The 13,096-nt window shown below is 60.2% G+C and overlaps 2 protein-coding genes across 3 annotated transcripts; one reads left to right on the forward strand and one right to left on the reverse strand.

Annotated features, from left to right (window-relative positions):
- Positions 1-1,298: 1,298 nt before the first annotated feature.
- Positions 1,299-3,812, reverse strand: MIEF2 (mitochondrial elongation factor 2). 2 transcript variants are annotated; one of them, XM_065732799.1, is made up of 3 exons: positions 3,666-3,812; positions 3,223-3,400; positions 1,299-2,499 (listed from the first exon to the last, which is right to left on the reverse strand). In XM_065732799.1, exons 1-3 carry the CDS (start codon positions 3,810-3,812, stop codon positions 1,445-1,447), a joined length of 1,380 nt encoding a protein of 459 aa, XP_065588871.1. In that variant the 3' UTR covers positions 1,299-1,444. The 2 variants fall into 2 exon arrangements, with proteins under 2 accessions (XP_065588871.1, XP_065588870.1); XM_065732798.1 differs by having other exon boundaries at positions 3,211-3,400.
- Positions 3,813-4,431: 619 nt separating this feature from the next.
- On the forward strand, positions 4,432-12,642 carry FLII (FLII actin remodeling protein). The gene is made up of 31 exons (XM_065732807.1): positions 4,432-4,496; positions 5,132-5,242; positions 5,776-5,847; positions 5,999-6,079; positions 6,297-6,382; positions 6,529-6,690; positions 6,771-6,874; positions 6,952-7,127; positions 7,228-7,385; positions 7,530-7,614; positions 7,811-7,962; positions 7,999-8,000; positions 8,037-8,170; positions 8,240-8,452; positions 8,526-8,705; positions 8,782-8,864; positions 8,952-9,026; positions 9,257-9,340; positions 9,410-9,581; positions 9,659-9,763; positions 9,973-10,164; positions 10,240-10,428; positions 10,506-10,645; positions 10,739-10,964; positions 11,237-11,391; positions 11,480-11,540; positions 11,625-11,753; positions 11,850-11,956; positions 12,163-12,268; positions 12,341-12,406; positions 12,493-12,642. The coding sequence occupies exons 1-31, from the start codon at positions 4,434-4,436 to the stop codon at positions 12,625-12,627; spliced, it is 3,804 nt and encodes a 1,267-aa protein (XP_065588879.1). The 5' UTR covers positions 4,432-4,433; the 3' UTR covers positions 12,628-12,642.
- Positions 12,643-13,096: the final 454 nt, after the last annotated feature.

The raw sequence follows: 13,096 nt of genomic DNA on the forward strand, positions 1-13,096 counted from the left end.
AGACAGCACTGGATGCTTCTGCAAGCAGCAGGAGCACAGGGTGCTTTACGTGGTGGTCTGGAAGAGAAAAACTGTGCACCATGGGGCCCAAGTGCTGCCAAGCTCTGTACAGGGTACACCCCAGGAACTCTGCCACAGCAGGAGCACAGCTTCAGCCCTCACCACAGGACAGACACGAAACATCTGAGAACGAGAGAACCAGTGCACACAGCAAGGATTTATTCTCATCACTAACACCTGGGAAGTTGCTCAAAGGAACAAACCAAGTAGTCTTCAGACTGGGAGGAAAGGCACAGTGCTTTTTTTTCCCTCCCACGAACAAGATAGCTGCAAAGAAAACTAAACCACAACAGATGCTCACACTGAAGTCCACAGGATTTCACCATCCCTACCAGTGTGCAAAAACAACATAACTCTTCCCATTAAATACAAGAACATATTCCTTCATGCTTGGATTACAGTCAGAAACAAAACCTACCAGCTACTCAAAGGAAAAAGAAAAAAAAACAACAAAAAATACTCAAACAAAACAAACCATGAAAAGCACAAACCACCACTTGAGTTCTTGCAAGCACTCTGCTCTGTGCATCAATCCTGTCCTTTCCTGCCCCACACCACAAGGCTTCAGGGCAACAGGACATTACGACAGCAGCAATACATACATGAGAAGGTCACTTGACAGGCTGGGAGGGGACACCATGGCCTGTTAGATGGCACTGGCATCCACTGGCTGCCAGCCCATGCTGCAGCACAGCAGCTCTGAGAATGGGCCACGGAGACCCCTCCTTGGGGCAGAGCTGATGCTGGCAGAACAGCCAGGCAGGGCTGAGCTTGGGCTGCTATTTGGCACCTGAAAGGATTTCCAAAGAGTAACCCTGCTATGGCATTACCTTACAGTACCCAGGCAGCCACACAGCCATTGCTCAGGTTTTATTTCAGGTTGGCAACATCCCAGTGCAGCCCTGGCAAGGAACAAAGTTCCAACCTCACCCTATGGCACTGTGTGATTGAGCTCGGTGCTCACAGGAGGACCCACACAGCACCCAGGATGCCACAAGCCACGAGGTCTGTAACAGCATCAAGGCTGCCCCAAGGGACAGGGGAAGCTCCAAACCACTCAGGTCTCTGCTTGGAGCACAGAGGGAGCCTGGAGGTTGGGATGGCAGGCTGGGATGGAGCAGCTTGCTGGGATCCTGCAGCCAAACTTTTTACCAGCAGATGGGATTTAGCTTTAGGGGCTGCATTCAGTGGGGGTAAGGCAGAGCCTCACAGCAGATGGCTTCTTACACCATCCCCCATTTCTCTCAGGCACGTTTTATTCAGAAAGGAAATACTTCTGTTCATAAAGTGCAAGAACTTGGCCTCTTACCGACTAGTCAACTAGAAGCATTGCAACCCGGACAGCTGAGGAACGCCCCAGGACCAGGAGCTCCCACTGCACCAGTCACTTCTGTGTCAGCAGGAGTCCTGGCTCAGACACGGCCCTATAGAGCAAGAAGCCCATCTCCTCTATTTCCTCTTCCAACAGCTCACAGAAAAGGTTGACTTTGGGGTTGAAGTAGCAAGGCAGGACCCCATTCTCCAGGTAGCCCACCAGCTCCTCGAGCACTTGCTGGAACCTGGTGGCAAGGCTTTCCTCTGCCCAGTCCAACTCAGTGGTACTCAGGTGAAGGATGACGTGTGCCAAGGGGCTGCCACTCAGCTTGTGCAGGGCAGGATGGCTCCTGCAGACACCATTCAGGATGCAGAGGCAGTGCTGCCGAGCCCCAGCATCACCAGCATCCAGCTCCTTCACCTTCAAGACCTCCGCCCTGCCAAAGCTCTCAAGCCAGAGGTTTTCCACCAGTCCTTCAGGAGGAGCAGCCAGAAGAACCTTGCCCTCCATTTCCACCACTGGGAAGATGGCAATGCTCAGCTCAACCTGATGGTGTTTGACATCCAGCCTCAGCTCCCGGGAGGCCACGAGCGGGTGGATGACTGTCCCCAGCAGGCTGCCAATGGCTGGCCAGTTGATGGAGGCCACCAGCATCTTGTGGAGGGTCTCGTTGAGCACATTGGAGGAGAGGTACTGGCCCACAAGAAACTTGTCCCAGGGGCTGTGCCCACGAGGGAAATACTCCAGGTCAGTCCTTTTGATCAGCCAGTACTGGGGGTTTCTCACGACGGTGTCCTCTCCTGGGATGAGGCTCCAGAGGGTGGCGTCGAGGACTACTGGCAGCATGAAGTGGATGTGGTCAGCAGCAAGAGCCCCGAGGCCATCGAGCAGGGGACCACTGAGGAAGAGGCCGCCAAAGGGCAACTCTGGGCACTTGCTCCGCATGAAGCTCTGAAGCTCAGCGCAGATGCTGCAGGCCAGCTGCTGGGCGACTGCCACTTGCTCCTCAGGCATGGGGAGGTGGGTGCTGGAGTGTGAGAGCAGCTTCTCCTGCAGCGTGAGGCAGCGGGGAGGGCTGGAGTCGACCTGAGGAGGCTCCGGGGTCACGGGGCAGGCCCTGAGTTCTGCAAAAAGGGGATGGGGCAAAGGCAAGGAAGAAGTCATGGCTTTGGGCACATCAGCCATAGAGAAAGCATGTGCTGAAGTCCCAGCTCTCAGCCTTTGGCCACAAGAGGCACAGAGTGCTCTGACAGCACTTTTCAGACAACACAGGGCTCAATCCAAACCCAAAACCCAACAGCACCTGGTGTTACACCCCAGCTAGAGGTGGGAAAGCCTGGCTAAGCAGCAGCAGCCAGACGAAGCACAAATTACCAGGGTCCCTCACAAATCTCAGCCCCACTGCTCACCCCTGCCCTGCCACCCCCCAACCTCTGAGCCCTCAATCAACCCCGCTCAGTGCAGCGCTGGCCCAGCACCAGGATGGGCTGCTTTCCTACTCAGAAAACTCTGCCTTTGCAGCCAGCCGGGCAAGCCAGCCCTTGCCTGCAGCAGTTCACAGGCATGTCTTCCTCCCCGGACAGAGCTGCCCCAAAATCCAAGCACCCTTCAGCAGGAAACAAAGGCAGGGCAGCCACAGTCAGCTGGCTGAGACAGCTGGGAGTTATCAGAGGCGCTGACACTGAGGCAATGCCGAAAAAGGGGCCGCAGCTTGGGAGCTTCCCGAGGGGGCAGACACAATCAGGTCAGCTTTCCAGCCATTGAGCTAAAAATAAAGCCCAGCTCCCAGGCACAGGCACGGCCAGCCGAGGCGAGCTTCACCCACATGTGCTCACCAGAAGCATCACCTGGTGCCGGCGGTGCAGCCGGAGAGAGCAGGGGCTCACTGAGGTCTTCCCTTCTCTGCTTCTTAGGAGGTTTTTGGCTTGCCTTGATCAAGGCCAAGTCCTTCCAGCTCTCCTCCAGGGTCTTCTGCTCAGCTTTGGGATCACCTTCCTCACGAGGGCTCGTGGCTCGATCTATCAGCTGGTGGGACAGACGTGGAAAGGATGTATGAGTGGTCCACAAAACCCACATCCCACCCACAGGGCACGGAGTGGGGGCTCCCCCATCCCGACCGCGCTGAGTGTGGGGGGCTGCAGTCCCCAAACAGCCTCACTCTACACTATTCTAGACACAGCTGCTCACGCAGACACAGGGACACATGACAGATATGAGGGTGGAAAGCCCCACAATCAGCAGCCCCGCTGCCAGAAGAGCAAAGAGATCTCCCCCCCGCCCCCAGTCTCACCCTTTTGACGGCCAGCGTGGCGATGGCGAGCACGGCCGCGCCGCTGACGCCCAGCACCAGCCTGGCGTTGGCCAGCAGCAGGTCCAGGACGCTGCCCAGCCCGCTGTCGTCCCTCCTCTTGCCACGCTGCTGCGCGAACTCAGCCATGGTCACCTGCGGGAGGGAAGAGGCACGGTGCGGTGCGAGCCGGCACCGCAAGGACACCCGGAGCGCGGCGCAGGGGCCGGCACGACGCGAGCTCCTGGGGCAGCCGGCCCCCGCTGACCTTCAGGCCCAAGGCTCCCGCTGCCGCCGGGCCGGACCGAGGGTCACGTCGATAAGGATCCAGCCCCCTCGCCCCGCGTTACACCAACGCTCCCCGCCGACACGCGGGGCGGCACCGGCACCGGCACGGAAAGAGGGGACCGCACCGGTACTCGGAAGGGGCCGGCAGACACACACTCCCCTTCAGCGAGCTGCCAAGGGCAGCAAAGCTAGGACAGCGAACACCACAGGGGAACGGGGACTACCGAAGGCTACCTCCTCCTCCTCCTCCCCAAACCCTACCGGTACCCCCCAACCCCGGCCCGTCCCCTCCCCTCCCCTCCCCTCCCCTCCCCTCCCCTCCCCCACCCGCTTACCCGCTGCCCCCAGCGGGGCGGACAAGCTGCGCGTGCCGGCGCGCCCGCGATTCGCGGCTCAGCCAATCAGAATGCGGCATTCCTCGGCCCCGCCTCCAAAGAGCGTCAGCGCGGGGCGGCGCCGCGCCCCGCCGGGTTTCCCGCAGCCATGGCGGCCACCGGGGTACTGCCCTTCGTCCGAGGAGTCGACCTCAGCGGTAACGACTTCAAGGTGCGGGGGGAGCGCCGGGGGCGGTACCCGGCTTAGGGGCGGGCGGAGTGGGGAGAGAGCCGGGGGGCAGTGCCACGGCGCTGGGTGGGGAGCGCAGGCCTGGCCGCGCCCTGCCAGGCCCGGAGATCCCCGGTAGGGCCGGGCAGTCCCAGCCCTGGTCGTGGTCCTGACCCCAGGGGGGGCTGGCAGTTCCTGCTATGGGAGAGACTTCGGGACATCCACACCTAGCGCCCTGGAAATCTGGGAGGTGGCAGCTCCCCAGTCTGTGTCCTATAGGACCAGGTGATGTCAACCCTAAATCCCAGTCCTGTAGGGTTGGGTGATCTCAGTCCTTGGGTCCCAGTCCCATAGAGTTGGCATGTCAGTCCTGAGGTCCTAGTCCCATAGGGCTGGGTGATCTCAGTATGCAGATCCCATTTCCAAAAAAAAACCTGGGTGACCTCAGTCCCCAGATCCCCATCCCATAGGACTGGATGATCCCGTCCTTAAATCCCATTCTCATGGGGCTGGGTGATCCCAGTCCCCAGTGCCACAGTGCTGGGTGATCTGTCCCTCAGATGCCTCACAGCACCAGCCCTATCTCTCCATTGTTGCCCCACAGCTCGTGCAGTTCTCTCACCCTCATGCCTTTGCAGGGTGGCTACTTCCCAGAGCATGTGAAGGCGATGACCAGCCTGCGCTGGCTGAAGCTGAACCACACAGGGCTCTGCTACCTGCCCGAGGAGCTCGCTGCCCTGCAGAAGCTGGTGAGCAGGAGGGGATGGGGCACTTGGGGGGGGCTGCGGAGTCAGGAACCTGCTGTCTGCCCACCTCATGTGCCAGTGTCTAATAATAGGACTGAGCGAGGAAGTGTGGTTGAAATTGGATGCAGGAGCTGTTAGGAAAGGGGCTGAGTCAGGGGTGGGCTGGGTTTCACCTTGTTTTCTTACCAAACCAGATCAGGAACCACGCTTTCTTCCTCTGCCTGTTAATAGAAGAGAAGGGTGAAAGTTTATGGGGAGAATTAAGGGGGTTGAGCTCTTCTAGCAAAGGCAGAAAAAAAAAAAAAAAAAAAAAGCAGTAGCCAGCAGCTGGCTGGCATTGCTCCCTGGCAGCTTGAGTTCAGTGCCTAGCCCTTGGTGGAGCCCGTGGTTGAGCTTTGCTCTGGTGGTGCCCTCAGCACATTATGGACATGCTGGGACACCCCAGCCAGTTTGGGACCCCAGCAGCCCTATGCAGGTCAGGGCTGAGCTCTGCTCCCCTCACTGCTCACTGGAGCTTTTGTCCTGCTTCCCTGCAGGAGCACCTGTCTGTCAGCCACAACAGCCTTACCACGCTCCATGGCGAGCTCTCCGGCCTGCCCTGCCTCCGGGTGAGTGTCTCATTGTGCATCCCATGCAGTGGGGACACTGTCCCTGAGCAATTCTTGGCCACACAAGGGTGGCCCCTGGTCCTCCCGAGGGGCTCAGCAGGTGCTGGAGCCAGGTGGTGGCTGCAGTCATTCCTCTCTGTCCACTTTGAAGGCAATCGTGGCACGTGCAAACAGCCTGAAGAACTCGGGAGTCCCTGATGACATCTTCCAGCTGGAGGACCTCTCAGTGCTGGTAAGTGCTGAGTCTCTGTGCTGCCTTTCCCCACAGCAAGAGCTTCAGCCTGGGCTCCTGGTCCTGCTTCTTTGTGCCCTTCAAGAACACATGTGGGACTGAAGAGCATCTGGAGCGTGGTCTCAAAGGCCCCCTGTGGTCCTTGGGGGATGCCTAGTATCTGTGGGATGGGGGACCCACCCAAGGACCAAGGATGATGCCTGCTTTCATCCTCCAGGACCTGAGCCACAATCAGCTGACCGAGTGTCCCCGGGAGCTGGAGAATGCCAAGAACATGCTGGTGCTCAACCTCGGCCACAACAGGTGGGGCTCCTGGCAAGCACAGCTCCCCCCTGGCCGTGACCACCTCCACCACTCACCTCCACTCCCCATTTCACTCTGGGTCCCCCGCTCTGGGTTGGATGCAGTGCACACCCAGGGCCACCCTGAAGGTCCCCATGTCCCTGCAGCATCGAGACCATCCCCAACCAGCTTTTCATCAACCTCACGGACCTGCTCTACCTCGACCTGAGCAGCAACAAGCTGGACAGCCTCCCACCACAGATGAGACGCCTGGTGCACCTCCAGACCCTCATCCTCAATGACAACCCTCTGCTGCACGCACAGCTCCGGTACGGCTCTGTTTTGAGGTCAGTTCCCAAGATGCTGAGGCCGTGCTGGGCCGTACGCTGATGCCCTCTGTGACCCACAGGCAGCTCCCAGCAATGACAGCTCTGCAGACCCTGCACCTCCGCAACACACAGCGCATGCAGAGCAACCTGCCCACCAGCCTGGAGAGCCTGGTCAACCTGGCAGGTAGGGCTGCATCAGGGCACTGCGCCGGGGCTGTCCTGGTGTGTGTCCTGGTGGCCTCAGCCCCTTTTGTCCCCCAGATGTGGACCTGTCCTGCAACGACCTCAGCCGTGTTCCTGAGTGTCTCTACACGCTGGGCAGCCTGCGGCGCCTCAACCTCAGCAGCAACCAGATCACCGAGCTGTCCCTCTGCATCGACCAGTGGACACAGCTGGAGACCCTCAACCTGTCCCGCAACCAGCTCACCTCCCTGCCTGTGCGTGCCGTCCCTGTCCCTCCGTTGTGTCCCCACCCCTCCATCGTGTCCCGGCTGCGGCTCCAGCCCTCGCCCCACCGCCTCCCCCTTCCTTCCCCAGTCGGCCATCTGCAAGCTGACCAAGCTGAAGAAGATGTACCTCAACTCCAACAAGCTCGACTTCGACGGGATCCCTTCGGGCATCGGCAAGCTTGCCAACCTGGAGGAGTTCATGGCAGCTGACAACAACCTGGAGCTCATCCCTGAGAGCTTGTGCAGGTAGCGGGCAGCCCCCAGCCAGGCTTGTGCTGTCGCCAAGAGCAGACATGTGGAGCTGGGAGGTGACAGGGATGGATGGTCCTGTGGCATCCCTGAAGAATACGACCCTGACCCAGCCCTGGCTCAGCATTCCCTGCCCCACAGGTGCTCCAAGCTACGGAAGTTAGTGCTGAACAAGAACCGCCTGGTGACGCTGCCAGAGGCCATCCACTTCCTGACAGATGTGGAGGTGAGAGCACAGCACCCTGCGTGCCCCGGGGGTCTGAGGGATGGGGGGAGGGCAGGGCACTGCCTGCAGCCTGGGCACGAGGTCCCCCATCACCTCCCCAGAGCTTGCAGAGTGCTGAGCTCTCCCACCCCACCCCACCCCACACCTTCAGTATCTCTGTGCTTCAGAGAACCGAGGTCTCCCATCCCTTTGGCAGGTCCTGGATGTGCGTGAGAACCCCAACCTGGTGATGCCCCCAAAGCCGGCAGAGCGGACGTCAGAGTGGTACAACATCGACTTCTCCCTGCAGAACCAGCTCCGCCTGGCTGGAGCCTCACCAGCCACCGTGGCAGCTGCTGCAGCAGGCAAGTAGACAAGGAGGCACAGCCCCATGCCGTGCCTGAGGGGTCCCGCTGCCTCTCACCCCATCCCAATGTCCCCAGGGGGTGGCACCAAGGACCCGCTGGCCCGCAAGATGCGGCTGCGGCGGCGTAAGGACTCAGCCCAGGATGACCAAGCCAAGCAGGTGCTGAAGGGGATGTCAGATGTGGCCCAGGAGAAGAACAAGAAGATAGAGGTAGGTGTGCATCCAGCCCTGTCCCACCACAGGGGGTCCCACGTGGGTGACCCATCCCTGTCCCCACAGGAGAGCGGGGAAGCGAAGGTCCCAGACCTGAAGGCGCGCCGCTGGGACCAGGGCCTGGAGAAGCCACAGTTGGACTACTCAGAGTTCTTCAGCGAGGACGTGGGGCAGCTGCCCGGCCTCAGCATCTGGCAGATCGAGAACTTCGTGCCCACGCTGGTGGATGATGCTTTCCATGGGAAGTTCTACGAGGCCGACTGCTACATCGTGCTTAAGGTGCACAGGGGGGAGCAGAGACCCTTTATCCCCAGGAATTCTGGCAGCCCTTTTCACATCCTGTTCCTCGCAGACCTTCCTGGATGAGAATGGCTCTCTCAGCTGGGAGATCTATTACTGGATTGGGCAGGAGGCCACTCTGGACAAGAAGGCGTGCTCCGCCATCCACGCCGTCAACCTGCGCAACTACCTGGGGGCCGAGTGCCGCTGCATCCGCGAGGAGATGGGGGATGAGAGCGATGAGTTCCTCCAGGTGAGGCTGTCCCAGTGCCCCCCTCCACCTCCCAGCCTTCTGTTCCCCACCCTCATCCCGTTTTCTTTGCCCCCAGGTTTTTGATAATGACATCTCCTACATCGAGGGCGGCACGGCCAGTGGGTTCTTCACGGTTGAGGACACGCAGTACGTCACCAGGTAGGGCTGGGGGCAGGTGGCTGGGAGGGGGAACACATGGGGCAGGTGGTGCCCCATCTTCAGCCACGACCATCTCTCCCCCCCCAGGCTGTACCGTGTCTACGGGAAGAAGAACGTCAAGCTGGAGCCAGTGGCACTGAAAGGGACATCTCTAGACCCCCGGTGAGCAGGGGAAGAGTGAGGGGACACATGGGCCCCTAAAAGGGGAGAGGGAGGCAGGTCTAAGCCAAGACAGTGTGGCTACAGCTGTAGGGTGAAAATGAGCCACCCTTCTGCCAGACCAGGGGTTCAAACCCCACGTAGCGGCCTCACCTGCTCCACGAAGACCTCAGTGTGGGGAGGACAGTGTTCATACTGCTCCTTTCCTCACCTGCTCTGTCTGTGTCCTCCAGCTTTGTCTTCCTCCTGGACCACGGCCTGGAGCTCTTTGTGTGGCGGGGCAGCCGGGCCACGCTGAGCAGCACCACCAAGGCCAGGTAGGGGCTGGGGACTGTGCTGGGGACCCCAGGGTAGCAGGGAGCCCACCTCACCCAGTGCTCCCACAGGCTTTTTGCTGAGAAGATCAACAAGAATGAGCGCAAGGGCAAAGCAGAGATCACACTGCTCACTGAGGGCCAGGAGAGCCCCGAGTTCTGGGAGGTGCTGGGGGGTCAGCCTGAGGAGATCCAGCCCTGCGTCCCCGATGACTTCCAGCCCCACAAGCCCAAACTGTACAAGGTGAGGAGCTGCCGCCCCCTGTGGGGTCATCAGTATGCCACAGCCACCCTCACCCTGTGTCCCTGTCCCCTCTGCAGGTTGGCTTGGGGCTGGGTTACCTGGAGCTGCCCCAGATCAACTACAAGCTGTCGGTAGAGCACAAGAAGAGGCTGAAGGCCGATCTGATGCCCGAGATGCGCCTGGTAGGACATGGGATGGGGCAGGGAGGCTCTCCCAGTCTGACCCGTGAGATGGGTTCTGCTCTCCCCCTGCCTCCAGCCATGCTCTGGGGCAGGCTCAGCCAGTGGTACCTTGGGTGCAGGATGCTCTGCTCATCCCAGCTGGCTTTGGGGAGTTTTCCAGCCTGGAAAAAGCTCAGGAGGTGCCTGACTCTCTTCCCTTGGTGCCCTAGCTGCAGAGCCTGCTGGACACCAAGAATGTGTACATCCTGGACTGCTGGTCCGACGTCTTCATCTGGATCGGGAGGAAGTCGTCACGGCTGGTGCGGGCAGCAGCACTGAAGCTGAGCCAGGAGCTGTGCGGGATGCTGCACCGCCCCAAGCACGCCATGGTCACACGCAACCTGGAGGGCACCGAGTGCCAGGTGGGGACACACACAGTGCTGAGGGACAGGGATGGCTCCTGCTCCCCCTCCTTACCCCACATCCTCTGTGTTTAGGTGTTCAAATCCAAGTTCAAGAACTGGGATGACGTCCTGCACGTGGACTACACTCGCAATGCTGAGACCGTGCTGCAGGAGGGCGGCCTGGCCGGCAAGGTGCGCAAGGACGCCGAGAAGAAGGACCAGATGAAGGCCGACCTCACCGCGCTCTTCCTGCCCCGGCAGCCCCCCATGCCCCTGAGCGAGGTAGGGCTGGGGACGTCCCCCATGGCAGCAGTGGGCCCGGGGCGCCACGGGCTGACCAAGTGCGTGGGGATCCACAGGCAGAGCAGCTGATGGAGGAGTGGAACGAGGACCTGGATGGGATGGAGGGCTTCGTGCTGGAGGGTAAGAAATTTGCACGGCTGCCCGAGGAGGAGTTCGGACACTTCCACACGCACGACTGCTACGTCTTCCTCTGCAGGTGAGCCCAGCTCATCCCTCCTGGGGCTGCTGAGCCCCTCCATCCCCTATCACCCTGCCCTGATCCCCCCATCAACTCTGTCCCTGCACTCAGATATTGGGTGCCAGTGGAGTATGAGGAGGAGGAAGAGAAGAAAAAGAAGAGTGAAGGCAAAGAGGAAGAGGAGACTGAGGAAGAAGAGGAGGAGAAACAACCTGAAGAAGACTTCCAGTGCATTGTGTACTTCTGGCAGGGCCGTGAGGCCTCCAACATGGGCTGGCTCACCTTCACCTTCAGCCTGCAGAAGAAGTTCGAGAGTCTCTTCCCCGGCAAGCTGGAGGTGAGTCCCTGTGCTGGGATCCCCCATACTGCCCATGGGGAACTGCTCCATAACCCAGCCCAGGAAGCCCCAGCTCCAAGGGCTCCCATGTCCACTCCTGAGGGAGGAATATGGGGTCCTCCTGCTTGGCCTTGCTTCTCCCCTGTCCCCTCTCTCCTGCTGGGCTAAGGGCAGGGGGTGGCAGCAGAGATGAAGCCAGCGGCCACCTGTGCACCTGGAACTTGGGATTGTGTTGGGGTCCCCATGCCCCTGCTGACACCCACCTTGCACAGGTGGTGCGCATGACCCAGCAGCAGGAGAACCCCAAGTTCCTGTCACACTTCAAGAGGAGGTTCGTTATCCACCGGGGCAAGAGGAAGGAGAAGGCCAGCCCGCCCCAGCCCAGCCTCTACCACATCCGCACCAACGGCGGAGCCCTCTGCACCAGGTCAGCCCCCCCTGTCCTGTTAGTTCTGCCCAGGAACACTGGGGGACCACAGCTCCTGCTGAGTGTGCTTTGTGGGATTCTCTTCCAGGTGCATCCAGATCAACACAGATGCTGGGCTGCTCAACTCTGAGTTCTGCTTCATCCTCAAGGTACCACTCAAGGCTGAGCATCCTCCCCCAGCAGCAAGGGGGCTCAGCTACTCATCCCCAGCCCCAATGTTCTGCTCTCCACAGGTCCCCTTTGAGAGCACAGACAACCAGGGCATTGTCTACACGTGGGTGGGTCGAGCTGCTGACCCTGACGAGGCCAAGCTGGCCGAGGACATCATGAACAACATGTTTGATGACTCCTACAGCAAGCAGGTGATGGGGTCGGGGCTGGGAGAGCTCAGCACTACCTTACCTGAGAGCAGTGATGGATGGAAGAACTCAGCCTTGACCCTGCCCTTGTCCTTGCAGGTGATCAACGAGGGAGAGGAGCCTGAAAACTTCTTCTGGGTGGGCATCGGGAGCCAGAAGCCTTATGATGAAGATGCTGAATACATGAAGCACTCCCGGCTCTTCAGGTGGGTTCTGGCCCAGGACATGGTGGTCCCATTCCTCATCCCACAGTGACACATCAGCCTTTACCAGGGGGTTGAGCCTTCGGGTTCCCCACGATGGGCACAGCCCTTCTCCCCGCTGTCTGTCCATCCCTGTGCACCCTGTGTCTCAAATTCTCCATCACTGAGTGCTGATGACCTCGTGCCGCTCCCCTCCGGCTCTCCTGTAGGTGCTCCAACGAGAAAGGCTATTTTGCTGTGTCAGAGAAGTGTTCTGATTTCTGCCAGGACGACCTGGCTGACGACGACATCATGCTGCTGGACAACGGGCAGGAGGTGAGTGGGGGGTGGGGCTGCGTGGTGCCCACCCGGATCCACGGCTGAGCCCATCTGCACATCCTTCCGCAGGTCTACATGTGGGTGGGCACCCAGACCAGCCAGGTGGAGATCAAGCTGAGCCTCAAAGCGTGTCAGGTAAGGCCCTGCGTGCTGAATTTGGGGCACTTTCATCGCCCCTCTCTGCCATCCCTGGTGGGCTCTGATCATGTCCCACGCCCCAGGTCTACATCCAGCACATGCGCTCCAAGGATCCCACGCGGCCCCGCAAGCTGCGCTTGGTGCGGAAAGGCAACGAGCCCTGGCCCTTCACCCGCTGCTTCCACGCCTGGAGTGCGTTCCGCAAGCCCCCAGCGTAAGGGCCTGGGGAAGGGGAAAGCTCCACACTGAACCCCCCCCCCCCCAGCATCCTGCACCACGCATGCCTGTGCCCAACTGCTGGATCCGCTTCTCTCTGAGCTGGGGCCAGTGGGGGGCACACGGGGGTGTCCTTATCCTCCCATCTCCTGGCCCTCCCTCCTCTACTGTGGCACATGGGGCAGCTCAGGGTTCTGCCTTCATCCTGTTTGTGGACACTGCTGCCCCAGAGCTGCGCTGATCTCCCTGCAGCTGGGGAGGGAGGATGCTTTGCTAAAGAGCACTGTATGGGGGGGGGGAGCGAGGGGCTCTCACCCATTTTTGTAGTCCTGGAGAGATGGGACCGCCCCCCTCAACAAGGCTGGCCCATCACTATCATATCAATAAAGGCTGCATTGTCACCACACAACCTCATCAGGCTCTGACTGTGCCCATCTGGCTCCTGTATGGGGGCACAGCAGCACTCCCCAC

This window comes from Cyrtonyx montezumae, unplaced genomic scaffold (genome assembly GCF_038088225.1).
Source record: "Cyrtonyx montezumae isolate F1298 unplaced genomic scaffold, pur_monq_1.0 scaffold_16, whole genome shotgun sequence".
Classification (NCBI taxonomy): Eukaryota; Metazoa; Chordata; class Aves; order Galliformes; family Odontophoridae; genus Cyrtonyx; species Cyrtonyx montezumae.

Excerpts from the sequence above, each read along its gene's own strand:
- MIEF2 (XM_065732798.1), bottom strand. The coding sequence starts at position 3,812 with ATGGCTGAGTTCGCGCAGCAGCGTGGCAAGAGGAGGGACGACAGCGGG. Across the intron at positions 3,401-3,665 it reads CCACGCTGGCCGTCAAAAGG|CTGATAGATCGAGCCACGAG; the intron begins GTGAGACTGGGG and ends CTGTCCCACCAG. Across the intron at positions 2,500-3,210 it reads GGCACCAGGTGATGCTTCTG|AACTCAGGGCCTGCCCCGTG; the intron begins GTGAGCACATGT and ends CCCTTTTTGCAG.
- FLII (XM_065732807.1), top strand. The coding sequence starts at position 4,434 with ATGGCGGCCACCGGGGTACTGCCCTTCGTCCGAGGAGTCGACCTCAGC. Across the intron at positions 5,243-5,775 it reads TCGCTGCCCTGCAGAAGCTG|GAGCACCTGTCTGTCAGCCA; the intron begins GTGAGCAGGAGG and ends GCTTCCCTGCAG. Across the intron at positions 7,386-7,529 it reads ATCCCTGAGAGCTTGTGCAG|GTGCTCCAAGCTACGGAAGT; the intron begins GTAGCGGGCAGC and ends CCTGCCCCACAG.